At 33.2% G+C, this 15,487-nt stretch overlaps 1 protein-coding gene across 3 annotated transcripts in view; it reads left to right on the top strand.

Annotated features, from left to right (window-relative positions):
• The window catches only part of LOC149795673 (fibroblast growth factor receptor-like 1), a 178,053-nt gene that overhangs the window by 140,734 nt on the left and 21,832 nt on the right, over positions 1 to 15,487 (top strand). For 2 of the 3 annotated variants that reach the window (XM_089965512.1, XM_089965513.1), the window contains exons 4-5: positions 7,157 to 7,237; positions 9,739 to 10,002. In XM_089965512.1, coding sequence (XP_089821638.1) covers positions 7,157 to 7,237; positions 9,739 to 10,002 — 345 coding nt within the window. The remainder of the gene's footprint in view (positions 1 to 7,156; positions 7,238 to 9,738; positions 10,003 to 15,487) is intronic. The other variant, XM_089965514.1, reaches the window with a different exon arrangement.

Here is a 15,487-nt window from a genome sequence, read left to right as displayed (position 1 = left end):
CGTGTTGTGCGTTTGCTAAGATTTAAAGTTAATGCAAAAAGCCACTGATGAGCAAAATGTCCGTCTAACAAGTGCATTAATTTGTATTGTGTGATTCACCTTTCTCCATAATTGAGGGTAGGAGTTTGTGCCTACATGTTACATGGGGTAAACATGTTTTTGGTTTTGAGTTCTAGATGCAGCCTTGACTCTGATCCTAAAAGATTTCAGAAACAAAGTGTTTACAGTTTGATGGAAATTTCCATTATGGCCCTCATCTTGGTCCTCTTATTGTGACTTATGTTTTTGTATTAGGGTTGTTAATATTATAATTATTCATTCCCATCTTAACATCTTAAGTTTAATCAGTCTTTCATTTATGTTCATTTTTAATTTGAGGAGATTTATTTATTTTAATTATTCACTGGAATTACAAAGTGCTCAATAATAGTTTAAGACCCAATCACTGTTTTGGAATTAGTGTGGATTAATTTAAAAATTATTTCATTGTGACACATCAGAACTGTTAGCACATCACTTTATTCCAGGCTATTGGTACTTCAGCCCATTTAAGATGATTTTTTGTTGCCTAGGCAGATGGAAACATTCAACAGAAGAGCAATACAGATATTGCAATAATTGTGTGTAATAGTAGTGATAATTTAGCTGTGCATAGTGGAAAATTAAGTAGTGAGAAACTAATATGGAGTCAGTAGGAAAAAGCATTTGCAGCCCTGTTGTTTGTTCACGTGTAAATATGTATCATTTTTGGCAAATGTATTAGTTTCAATGTTTCGTGTATAAAGCTTGAATGGTTATATATCCTTCCATTAAGAATGAGTATGACCATTAGTGTTGTCAACTACAATAGTTTTTATTCCCAACCATGACATTGATAGGGTTTTTGGTGTTAGCTTTGACCATCCAGTTATCCAGCCGTGTCCATCATATAGTCCATCCAGTTATCCAGCCTTATCCATCCAATTGTCCAGCCTTCTTGATCCAATTGTCCAGCCATGTCTATCAAATTGTCCAGATTTGTCTTTCAAATTGTCTAGCCTTGTCCATCATATAGTCCATCCAGTTATCCAGCCTTGTCCATCATATAGTTCATCCAGTTATCCAGCCATGTCTATCAGATTGTTCAGATTTGTCCTTCAAATTGTCCAGCCTTGTTCATCCAATTTTCTAGCCTTGTCCATCAAATTGCCCAGCCTTCTTGATCCAGATGTTCAGTCATGTCTATCAAAATTGTCCAGCCTTGTCCATCCAACTTTCTAACCTTGTTCATCCAATTTTCTAGCCTTGGTTATGTTTTGCATTTACTGTACATTAGGCATCCACATTCCATTATTGCATTTCCCATTTTTGTATTTACAGATATCGGTGGTCAAATGTCTCCATCAATGTGCAATATCCATAGTTCCTGTTATTGGTCAAGGTTGTCCTAATAAACTGTTCCATATATTTATTGTAAAATATCATTTCTAAGGAGAAGAGTTAAAGGGAACCAATTAAAGGGGACTCAAAATGGACTAAAGGGGACTCAAAATGGACTGTAAATTATCTTGAGCATTTTCAACCCTAATCTGATAAAACATTTAGTCACAACGTGTTACCATTTTCTCCAATTTCATGGTGCCTGGTTGAATATCTAACAAAATGTTTTCTTTTCTATGAAATGCACTGTCCCTGTATTAATTCATCTGAGAGTTCTCAGTCAAAATTTATTTTTGTTTGAAAAAAATGATAAAAAAGAAAATTTATGAAAATTTTATTTATGATAAAACACTGTAAAACATCATTAAGAACAGGGGTGTTAGCAACCACGACACTAAGCTTCTGCTTGTTGATCACAAAAATGTTGCAGTGTCAAACATAAAACTGTGTCTTAAGATTAGAGACACAATCAAACAGTCACACAGAGGGATCATGGTTTAGTGATAGATTCGTCAAGGCGTAGACCTTCACCATATTTGTCTTGGAATCGCATGAATTTAGTCTGGGTGAACAAGACTAGACTAGCTGAAGATATGAGTCTAGTTGAACAAGACTGGAGTAGCATTGTGTAGATCTCATGGTGACACGTAAGTCTAGTTAAACAGGACTGGAGTAGCACTGTGTAGATCTGGTGACACATAAGTCTAGTTGAAAAAGACTGGAGTAGCACTGTGTAGATCTCATGGTGACACATAAGTCTAGTTGAACAAGACTGGAGTAGCACTGTGTAGATCTCATTGTGACATGAGTCTAGTTGAACAAGACTGGAGTAGCTCTGTGTTGATCTCATGGTGATACATAAGTCTAGTTGAACAAGACTGGAGTAGCACTGTGTAGATATCATGGCAACACATAAGTCTAGTTGAACAAGGCTGGAGTAGCACTGTGTAGATATCATGGCAACACACAAGTCTAGTTGAACAAGGCTGGAGTAGCACTGTGTAGATATCATGGCAACACATAAGTCTAGTTGAACAAGGCTGGAGTAGCACTGTGTAGATCTCATGGCAACACATAAGTCTAGTTGAACAAGACTGGAGTAGCAATGTGTAGATCTCATGGCAACACATAAGTCTAGTTGAACAAGACTGGAGTAGCACTGTGTAGATCTCATTGTGACATGAGTCTAGTTGAACAAGGCTGGAGTAGCTCTGTGTTGATCTCATGGTGATACATAAGTCTAGTTGAACAAGACTGGAGTAGCACTGTGTAGATATCATGGCAACACATAAGTCTAGTTGAACAAGGCTGGAGTAGCACTGTGTAGATATCATGGCAACACATAAGTCTAGTTGAACAAGGCTGGAGTAGCACTGTGTAGATATCATGGCAACACATAAGTCTAGTTGAACAAGGCTGGAGTAGCACTGTGTAGATATCATGGCAACACATAAGTCTAGTTGAACAAGACTGGAGTAGCACTGTGTAGATCTCATGAAGACACGAGTCTAGTTGTGGTATTCATAGTTACAGCTTCAGATCAAAATTTTGTTCATGCTAAGTGTTGGCAATGACTGTAAAGTGAAAAGGCAAATTACATTCAGTATTTTTGCAATTAGACCATGAGCATAAATATACTCAAGGTAATGTAACGGCATGCCTGTACATAGCCTGTATGTATCAGGCGCGAGCAACTTCCTCCAGAGTGTAGGCCAGGTAGCGATTTGTAACTGGAGCCATACAGTGTAAATATACCCAGATAAAACCAGGTCATGGGCTATACTAGTTGCATCTGCCTGATTTACTTATTAGGGTTTAATGCACATCAGCACAATAATGGCTCTATAGTACAGCTTAACGGTAAAGTTGTCAATGTAAATATAAAGAATTGCACAGAAACTTTAATGAGACAAATGTAAGTATAAAGTACATATGCAAGTATAAACTCCAAATATAAGTATAAAGTACAATGCAAGTATAAAGTATAAATGTCAGTATAAAGTACAAATGTCAGTATAAAGTACTTATGTAAATATAAAGTACAAATATAAGTATAAAGCACAAATGTAAGTATAAAGTACAAATGTAAGTATAAAGTACAAATGCAAGTATAAAGTACAAATGTCAGTATAAAGTACAAATGCAAGTGTAAAGTACAAATGTAAGTATAAAGTACAAATGTAAGTATAAAGTACAAATGCAAGTATAAAGTACAAAATGTAAGTATAAAGTGCAAAAGTCAGTATCAAGTACAAAAGTCAGTATAAAGTACAAATGTCAGTATAAAGTACTTATGTAAATATAAAGAACAAAATGCAAGTATAAAGTACAAATATAAGTATAAAGTACAAATGTCAGTATAAAGTACAAATGTATGTATAAAGTACAAAATGTAAGTATAAAGTACAAAAGTCAGTATCAAGTACAAAAGTCAGTATAAAGTACAAATGTAAGTATAAAGTACAAATGCAAGTATAAAGTACAAATGTAAGTATAAAGTACAAATGTAAGTATAAAAAATGTCAGTATAAAGTACAAAAGTCAGTATCAAGTACAAAAGTCAGTATAAAGTACAAATGTAAGTATAAAGTACAAATGCAAGTATAAAGTACAAATGTAAGTCAGTATAAAGTACAAATGCAAGTATAAAGTACAAATGTAAGTATAAAGTACAAATGCAAGTATAAAGTACAAATGTCAGTATCAAGTACAAATGCAAGTATAAAGTACAAATGTAAGTATAAAGTACAAATGCAAGTATAAAGTACAAATGTAAGTATAAAGTACAAATGCAAGTATAAAGTACAAATGTCAGCATAAAGTACAAATGTAAATATAAAGTACAAATGTAAGTATACAGTACAAAAGTCAGTATAAAGTACAAAAGTCATTATAAAGTACAAATGTCAGTATAAAGTACAAATGTCAGCATAAAGTACAAAAGTATGTATAAAGTACAAAAATCAGTATAAAGTACAAAAGTCAGTATCAAGTACAAAAGTCAGTATAAAGTACAAATATAAGTATAAAGTACAAATGTCAGTATAAAGTACAAATGTATGTATAAAGTACAAAATGTAAGTATAAAGTACAAATGTAAGTATAAAGTACAAATATAAGTATAAAGTACAAATGATAGTATAAAGTACAAATGCAAGTATAAAGTCCAAATATAAGTATAAAGTACAAATGTAAGTATAAAGTACAATCCAAGTAGAAAGTACTTGTATAAATATAAAGTACAAATATAAGTATAAAAATCCAAGTATAAAGTACTTATGTAAATATAAAATACAAATATAAGTATAAAGTACAAATGATAGTATAAAGTACAAATATAAGTATAAAGTACAATGCAAGTATAAAGTACGAATATAAGTATAAAGTACAGTGTAAGTATAAATTACAAATGTAAGTATAAATTACAAATGTAAGTATAAAGTACAAATGTAAGTATAAAGCACACATGCAAGTATAAAGTCCAAATATAAGTATAAAGTACAAATATAAGTATAAAGTACAAATACAAATGTAAGTATAAGTACAAATGATAGTATAAGTATAAATGCAAGTATAAAGACCAAATATAAGTATAAAGTACAAATGTAAGTGTAAAGTACAAATGTAAGTATGAAGTACAATCCAAGTATAAGGTACTTATGTAAGTATAAAGTACAAATATAAGTATAAAAATCCAAGTATAAAGTACTTATGTAAATATAAAGTACAAATATAAGTATAAAGTACAAATATAAGTATAAAGTACAAATGTAAGTATAAAGTAGAAATGATAGCATAAAGTACAAATGCAAGTATAAAGTACTTATGTAAATATAAAGTCCAAATATAAGTATAAAGTACAAATGTAAGTATAAAGTACAAATCGAAGTATAAAAGTAGAAATGTATAAAGTATTAATAAAGTATAAAGTGCAAATGTAAGTATAAAGTACAATGCAAGTATAAAGTATTACTGTAAATATAAAGTACAAATATAAGTATAAAGTACAAATGTAAGTATAAAGAACAAATGTAAGTATAAAGTACAAATCTAAGTATAAAGTACAATGCAAGTATAAAGTACTATGTAAGTATAAAGTACAAATCTAAGTATAAAAGTAGAAATGTATAAAGTATTAATGTAAGTATAAAGTACAATGTAAGTATAAATTATAAATGTAAGTATAAAGTACAATGTAAGTATAAAGTCCAAATATCAGTATAAAGTACAAATGTAAGTATAAAGTACAATGTAAGTATAAATTATAAATGTAAGTATAAAGTACAATGTAAGTATAAAGTACTTATGTAAATATAAAGTACAAATATAAGTATAAAGTACAAATATAAGTATAAAGTACAATGCAAGTATAAAGTGCAATGCAAGTATAAAGTACTATGTAAGTATAAAGTACAAATTTAAGTATAAAAGTAGAAATGTATAAAGTATTAATGTACGTATAAAGTATAAATGTAAGTATAAATTATAAATGTAAGTATAAAGTACAATGTAAGTATAAAGTACAATGTAAGTATAAATTACAATGTAAGTATAAAGTACAATGTAAGTATAAATTACAATGTAAGTATACAATACAAGATGAGTTTAAAGTATAAATGTAAGTATAAAGGACTGCATAAAATATTGGGAAGATAAAACCTCTGGAAAAACATCAAGATCTAAAGATTTTAAAATGCAAAAATATATATAAAATAAAAAATAAAAGTAAAGATGTTGAAATTGGCAAACTGTATATAAAATAAAAATATTGGAAGAAAAAAAAATCATTAAAGTTTTTTTCTGTTTGATCTGCTCTTTGATTACTCATAATTCCAATGCGACTAGCAAGTCAACAGTATAAAATACCTTTTCTACATTGTAAGTGCACATGTTGTTGCAGTTACAGTTTTACAAATGCACTGTGTAGATGTAGCCACATAATGTTTAACCATGCCACTAATTTGCAGTTACAGTTTTACAAATGCACTGTGTAGATGTAGCCACATAATGTTTAACCATGCCACTAATTTGCAGTTACAGTTTTACAAATGCACTGTGTAGATGTAGCCACAATATGTTTAACCATGCCACTAATTTGCAGTTAGTTTTACAAATGCACTGTATAGACGTAGCCACATAATGTTTAACAATGTCACTAATTTGCAGTTACAGTTTTACAAATGCACTGTGTAGATGTAGCCACATAATGTTTAACCATGCCACTAATTTGCAGTTAGTTTTACAAATGCACTGTGTAGATGTAGTCACATAATGTTTAACCATGCCACTAATTTGCAGTTAGTTTTACAAATGCACTGTGTAGATGTAGCCACATGTTTTAACCATGCCACTAATTTGCAGTTAGTTTTACAGATGCACTGTGTAGATGTAGCCACATAATGTTTAACCATGCCACTAATTTGCAGTTACAGTTTTACAAATGCACTGTGTAGATATAGCCACATAATGTTTAACCATGCCACTAATTTGCAGTTAGTTTTACAAATGCACTGTTTAGATGTAGTCACATAATGTTTAACCATGCCACTAATTTGCAGTTCGTTTTACAAATGCACTGTGTAGATGTAGCCACATATTGTTTAACTATGCCACTAATTTGCAGTTAGTTTTACAAATGCACTGTGTAGATGTAGCCACATAATGTTTAACCATGCCACTAATTTGCAGTTAAACAATATTTCCCCTTTCAGTGTTAAAAAATCTCACTAATTTTCAGATAAAACATCTCCAGGCATTGTCAAGCAAGAAGACGTTACAAACACAGAACTTCCAGAGGAAGATTCAAGTATGGAGGGAGGTAAGCATGTTGCTGTATGAAAACGTCGGTCTGCATCGAGAGCTTTGGAGTTTATGTACACCTAAGTCAACCATTTTTCCTTCTTTTCTTAGTTACCGTAGGTGATTAATTTAGAAAATATGATATAGTCTCCCTTAGAGCCCAACTCTGTCATGGAACGATCTTTCTTAACCAAACAACCATGTTTAAAAGGAACACTTCCATCATAAACTTTGAAAAAATAAATTTTAATTCAGCAAACCCATTTTTTTGATACTGCAATTTCTCATTTCATAGAAGTGACTATGCAAGACAGGTTCGACTAAATAAATTGTGATTCCTAAACCATTTGACATGACATCAGAGCAATTTGCTTTGTAATCGTATTCAGGGGACATTTTGAGATTGTTTAAACTTATGCAGGGCTCTAAATACGCACCATATTTGCATATTTTATGCATACAAATTGAGTAAAATGCAGAAAAATTTTACATGCAATCACGGTATGCAAAATAGTTTAATACTAAGTATTAAATTTAAACTTGTCATTGTGTTTGCCTTGGGCACTTTTCATGCAGTATTACGAAGGGTTCAGTCAAAATAAACTATTTTGAACTTTCTAGATACATGTATATTAAAGTGAAAATAAATCATGCACTGATTACAACTTTGGAAGGTCATTCTAACTTGTGTTCAGATTTGATTTGATTAGTTTTATGAAAGTGGCAAAAGATCAGTATTGTAAAGAATTTCTACAAAGATAAAATGTTTGAATTTCCCAATGTTTTCGATCAAAACAAAAGTTACTCCATTTTAGAAGTGACATTTGGAAAATGCCTACATAAAAGTAATTTAGAAGTAAATAAAATGCTTCACTGAAAGAAAGTATTTGCAGAAGAGCAACCTTTTGCAGTTAAGAAAGCTTTCAGTCGGAGAGACAGAGGAAGGAAAACTTTTAAGTCAATGTAAATAATGTCATTGAGTTAGAAAACTAAATTTCCTGTTGAAGAAATCCGGACAGTTATGCAGCTGTTATAAGACTGGGCACTTGTATAATGTGTGTGTTTGTGTGTAGTTTATATTTCTTTTCTTTGGTTTGTTTTCAAAAGCTTGGCAACAAAACGTTTAAGCTTTATTTTAGATTGTACAATAGAATATAACAGCTTTAATACATGGTGTTGATAAATCGGCATTCTGGTGCTTTTGAGGTGAAGGAAACTGAAAAACCTGTATGAACCACTAACCCAGGATATGCAACCATGTTTTGGAATCTTGCCTTTTCTGCTCAAGCTCGAGTCTCAGCTTGACAAATGTGAAAAAGCTTTCCAAGAACTTCCCATGGGTTAGTGTTCTTCATGGGTTGTTCCTCCAAGAAATAAAACTGGTTGCCATTATAACCTGTCACAGGGGTCAGCAACGTATGGCATGTGTGTCACAATGGCACACCAAGAGGTTTTGTGTGGCACATGAAGGGCAGCCAGAAATCTTGATTTTAACAGTGTTACTCTCTTACTGGTGGCACGTGCTCATTCATTTTGTAATTAATCCAGAAAAAAGTGGCACATACGTAAAAGAGGTTGCTGACCCCAGGCCCATCATATGCTGAAAATTGGCTTTAAACCCCACAAAACCAAACCAGTTTGTACCACCTTGATTAGATTAATACACATGTAATAATTTATATGTCCCACGTGTGACCCATGTAAATTAAAGTTCTGTTCTGTTCTTGTATGGAAGCTCAGATGCATGTTGAATTCTGCATGCGCATGAAATGATCTTGCCTCTTTACGTTATGCTCAGATGATTCGCTCTGTACTTAATTGGGACAATTTGTGTGTAGAGTTCTATCAGACGTATACCATTATTCCTTGAGTAATAACATTTAAGACTTATGAAACTTGAGTCCTCCCGTGTTAAAAAGGAAATGGCAGAAGCTATTGAATCCCCTAAATTATTTTACAGCAATAACTTTAATTTTTCATTGATAGAAAAAAAAAACATGACCCAGATCACATTGCAAGAATCCATTCTGATCTTTCCAAATATAAAAATGATGATAACCTGATCTTTTGTGGCTGGCTCAGATTGGTCAGTTAAATTTTCAGTTGAGACAGTTACAGTACATTTTTTATAATGAATCTCTTGGAATGCCCAGAATAAGTTTCCGGTGATTTGATCTGTACCTATTACAATTACAACTCTCTGTACCTATTACATTTACAACCCTATCTGTACCTATTACAATTAAAATTCTGTACCTATTACAGTTACAACTCTCAGTACTTATTACATTTACAACCCTATCTATACCTACTACAATTACAGCTCTGTACCTATAACTCTCTGTACCTATTTCAATTACAACTCTATCCCTCAGCATTGTTAACTAGACTTGTTGAAAAGAAATGCATGATAGATAGTTGTCTGATGTACCATTTGAATGACATTTGGACTGCATTTGAATGACATTCAGACTGTGTGCATTTTGTAGTCCACTGCATGTTCGTTGTTTATTTCTACAGTTCCTCCAAGATTTTTGCAGGAGAAAATGAAAAGACAGAATATTGTTCGACCAGTAAGCAGTTCTGTGAGATTAAAATGTCGAGCAACTGGTAAGCCTACCCCACATATTCAATGGGTGAAAAATGGTGTTCTAGACTTGGATTCACAACAAAAATGGACGCTGAAATTACAAACGTTAAAAGAAGATGATAGTGGAAATTACACATGTATAGTCTCCAACAGACTTGGAATTATAAACTATACTTACACGCTTGAGGTTGTAGGTAAGTTACTCCCAGATTAATTATTACTGTATTTATTTACGACTATTTGTTGAGGTTGCTTTTGCAGATTATTTGTTAAAGTCATCATTAACACTGGCGTTTTTACTAAATTAAATTTGAGTAGATTTTTGCATGTACGAATGCAGAATAGTTCACATAATTAAAACCAAATTTCCGAGGAGTGGAGATTTACTTTCTCATTTAATGAACTATAAAAGTTATGCATGCAAACATTTAAAAGATGCACAATAGGAGCTGTCTCCATGGAACTGATGGGAGCATCCCAAAAAATTGACAGTCCTGAAAGATGGCCTAATTTTTAGACTAGCAATTATGATAAATTTTGACATTTAGACAGTGTTGTATATACAGTCATGTAATTTGATGGTGTTTTTCCACTCACCTTAGGCTAAAGTTGGTCATAGTGACGTACTTGTCACTACAGCAATTATGCTAACTTCGGCATATAACTCAGTTTTTTGGACGCTGTTGTGTCATGAAATGGGATGGTGCAAGATGTTAATGGCTTACCATAGTAACTTTTTTCTGGTTGTTGGTACCGCAGTACTGGTAGGTCAGTAGTTTCCATCGGTATTGCAGTTCAGGGTATCTTGTTATGACTTAAATGATATTAGAGTCATTTTTTCATTATTCATGACAAAACCCGTGTGAAAAAATCAAGAACTTCATGAATATTCAGTTCATGAACTTTTCGTGAACTTATCTTACAATTCATAAATGTTAGTTCTTGAACAATTCTTGACTTAATGAATTGTAGTTCCGGAATTAATGCTACTGTTCATGAACTGGTTCTTAAACAGTACATGGAATTAAATTTCTTGAAATTAAATTTGAATTTAAAATGTCAGGTTGAAGATGCTGGTCATTAAAGCATAAAACATTTAACAAATATTAAGTTTTCCCATCCAAGCCTCTTTCTTTTAGACTTCCTAAAAAGAAATTTATAACGAGGCTTCATGATCAAGGTTGGATACAATTCTAGGCTAAATGTTGCGATGCAAATTGAAGATTGCTAGACACAGTCACCAATGTGTCAGCATACAGTTATTCCAATCCTTTTTAACAGTTTTATGTGAAATTTTGCAGGGAAATATAAGGCCTTTATTGCAACTTTTATCTAAAGTAACCAAACTTTATATGGGTTAAGGTGACGTGAAGTTTTGCAGGGAAGTATAAGGTCTTTATTGCAACTTCTATCTAAAGTAACCAAACTTCATATTGGCTAAGGTGACAATGAGGTGCACAAAACTCCACAACTAGTCTGTGTGTTCTTCAGTAACAACAAATATAAACATAATATGTAAAATAATATAAAATAATATGTAACAACAAATATAAAAAGTGATGTACCGAGAATAAAGTTAGAAATTTTTTATCTTAAGAATGTGAATGACGTTTTTATTTACAGGACGATTTCTGACCTCCATAAACAGCAACAACAAAAAAAGTGAAAAAAATGTGCAGAGGGATTTGGGAGTCCTACTCAGATAGGGTCACAAGGGGCAATGTCACTGTTCTGAGGGTCCAGGGGGCAGAAGGCCCCTGACCAAAAATGCATTGTACACTTGTACAAAACTGCTCTGAGGGTCCAGGGGGCAAAAGGCCCCTAACCAAAAATGCATTGTACACTCATACAAAACTGGTCTGAGGGTCCAGGGGGCAGAAGGCCCCTAACCAAAAATGCATTGTACACTCATACAAAACTGGTCTGAGGGTCCAGGGGGCAGAAGGCCCCTAACCAAAAATGCATTGTACACTTGTACAAAACTGGTCTGAGGGTCCAGGGGGCAGAAGGCCCCTGACCAAAAATGCATTGTACACTCATACAAAACTGGTCTGAGGGTCCAGGGGGCAGAAGGCCCCTAACCAAAAATGCATTGTACACTCATACAAAACTGGTCTGAGGGTCCAGGGGGCAGAAGGCCCCTAACCAAAAATGCATTGTACACTCATACAAAACTGGTCTGAGGGTCCAGGGGGCAGAAGGCCCCTAACCAAAAATGCATTGTACACTCATACAAAACTGGTCTGAGGGTCCAGGGGGCAGAAGGCCCCTAACCAAAAATGCATTGTACACTCATACAAAACTGGTCTGAGGGTCCAGGGGGCAGAAGGCCCCTAACCAAAAATGCATTGTACACTCATACAAAACTGGTCTGAGGGTCCAGGGGGCAGAAGGCCCCTAACCAAAAATGCATTGTACACTCATACAAAACTGGTCTGAGGGTCCAGGGGGCAGAAGGCCCCTAACCAAAAATGCATTGTACACTCCTGGTCCTGATTGACCTTATTGTTGCAAACAAGTTATTTCATTCCAAAACTTAAAAAATCACTTGAGAAAATAATAAACTTTCAACAATACTTGAAGAATGTTGTTATATGAACTTGTTCTCCAATAATATTAGTGCTGAAATTAACATATGCATAGTGTGCACACAGTAACTCAATCACAATAATTTGTCACATTTTTCAGCAAGTACTATATTAAACTTTCCTCTTTTCAGAAAAAAATCTGTAAAGTAAAACACCCCAATACATCAACTATATACAAATAATCACATAAATTCACTTGTCACTGGTCGGTTCCCCACTAGAACACAACCTGTTGATACTGATATGCCAGTCTTGCTCTTTTTGCAGCCTGGACGAATAGTTCATTTGCTTTCCTTTTTGTCATGACTGACGTTTTTGGCTGAGTGATCAATCTTTTCTTTCTCTTTTCTCACCAAGGTTTTTTTCCACTTTGAAACACCTTGTACTGGCTCCAATTTGTGCTTCTTTTTTCCTGTATGCAGTTTCTTGTAGAGGTGCTGGCTGCCATTCCAAACTTACAAAATGTCAGTCCTATGTCATTTGAGTTTTCTTATGAACTGAAAACTACATTTGCATTGACTTTCCACTTGAGCTATTCCCATTTCCATTCATTTTTCAAACCATTATCGCAACATTTTATATCCTGCTCTCTCTCAAAAATGCAAGATGCCATGTTTTGAAAGGATGCTTCTTTCTTTATATTTCCATCAATTTCCATTACACAAAGATTCATTGGATGAGTAGAAACTTTTGACCAATTAGAATACTCTTTACAATGATCATGTGTTAAATAATATAAAAACGAATCTTTACTGGATCATTGTGGAATGGGACAAGATAGACCATTTTTATAAAGCCATATTCGAGATCATATAAAAAAAATCCAGACCAAATCTGATTTTCTTTTCAGGAGAAAAGCAAAATTCTGCCTTAAAACAGAGAAAAAGTCTTGTCTGTTATTTGGACTTTATTTTGTTGTGAAATTGGGATGATGTATGTAAGCAACTAACCTGCATGTACTGCTGATCTTCCATCACATTTATGTTCGACAAATAAAATCCCATTTTACAACCCATTTTGCAGATATCTTCAATTCTTGGTACTTAATTACAGTTATAAGGTCAATTTGAAATATTTTGTTCATAAAAAGAGATTTTACAAAAATGCTAAATGAAGTATGAAGTTGAACTCTTCATAAACAGGATTTCTTCAAGGACAGTCGATCAACTACATTTATGCATTAACAGTTTATAAACTCGTAATTTGAATGTCTAACATTCTGAATACTTACAAGTTCTTGAACACATTTGACTTTCCACTACCGGTTAATGAATGTGTTTATGAACACATTTGACTTTAATGTGTTCATGAACACATTTGACTTTCCACAACCAGTTAATGAATGTGTTTATGAACCCATTTGACTTTCCACTACCAGTTAATGAATGTGTTTATGAACACATTTGACTTTCCACAACCAGTTAATGAATGCATTTATGAACACATTTGACTTTCCACTACCGATTAATGAATGTGTTCATGAACACATTTGACTTTCCACAACCAGTTAATGAATGCGTTTATGAACACATTTGACTTTCCACTACCGGTTAATGAATGTGTTCATGAACACATTTGACTTTCCACTACCGGTTAATGAATGTGTTTATGAACACATTTGACCTTCCACTACCAGTTAATGAATGTGTTTATGAACACATTTGACTTTCCACTACCAGTTAATGAATGTGTTTATGAACACATTTGACTTTCCACTACCAGTTAATGAATGTGTTTATGAACACATTTGACTTTCCACAACCAGTTAATGAATGTGTTTATGAACACATTTGACTTTCCACAACCAGTTAATGAATGTGTTTATGAACACATTTGACTTTCCTCTACCAGTTAATGAATATGTTTATGAACACATTTGACTTTCCACAGCCAGTTAATGAATGTATTCATGAACACATTTGACTTTCCACAACCAGTTAATGAATGTGTTTATGAACACATTTGACTTTCCTCTACCAGTTAATGAATGTGTTTATGAACACATTTGACTTTCCACTACCGGTTAATGAATGTGTTTATGAACACATTTGACTTTCCACAACCAGTTAATGAATGTGTTTATGAACACATTTGACTTTCCACTACCAGTTAATGAATGTGTTTATGAACACATTTGACTTTCCTCTACCAGTTAATGAATGTGTTTATGAACACATTTGACTTTCCACTACCAGTTAATGAATGTGTTCATGAACACATTTGACTTTCCACAACCAGTTAATGAATGTGTTCATGAACACATTTGACTTTCCACTACCAGTTAATGAATGTGTTTATGAACACATTTGACTTTCCAAAACCAGTTAATGAATGTGTTTATGAACACATTTGACTTTCCACTACCAGTTAATGAATGTGTTTATGAACACATTTGACTTTCCACTACCAGTTAATGAATGTATTCATGAACACATTTGACTTTCCACAACCAGTTAATGAATGCATTTATGAACACATTTGACTTTCCACTACCGGTTAATGAATGTGTTCATGAACACATTTGACTTTCCACAACCAGTTAATGAATGCGTTTATGAACACATTTGACTTTCCACTACCGGTTAATGAATGTGTTCATGAACACATTTGACTTTCCACTACCGGTTAATGAATGTGTTTATGAACACATTTGACCTTCCACTACCAGTTAATGAATGTGTTTATGAACACATTTGACTTTCCACTACCAGTTAATGAATGTGTTTATGAACACATTTGACTTTCCACTACCAGTTAATGAATGTGTTTATGAACACATTTGACTTTCCACAGCCAGTTAATGAATGTATTCATGAACACATTTGACTTTCCACAACCAGTTAATGAATGTGTTTATGAACACATTTGACTTTCCACAGCCAGTTAATGAATGTATTCATGAACACATTTGACTTTCCACAACCAGTTAATGAATGTGTTTATGAACACATTTGACTTTCCTCTACCAGTTAATGAATGTGTTTATGAACACATTTGACTTTCCACTACCGGTTAATGAATGTGTTTATGAACACATTTGACTTTCCACAACCAGTTAATGAATGTGTTTATGAACACATTTGACTTTCCA

This window comes from Sinohyriopsis cumingii, chromosome 7, assembly GCF_028554795.1.
Source record: "Sinohyriopsis cumingii isolate HCF-2022 chromosome 7, ASM2855479v2, whole genome shotgun sequence".
Classification (NCBI taxonomy): Eukaryota; Metazoa; Mollusca; class Bivalvia; order Unionida; family Unionidae; genus Sinohyriopsis; species Sinohyriopsis cumingii.
Note: the sequence above shows the minus strand (reverse complement) of the source record. Positions and strands in the feature narration are given on the sequence as shown.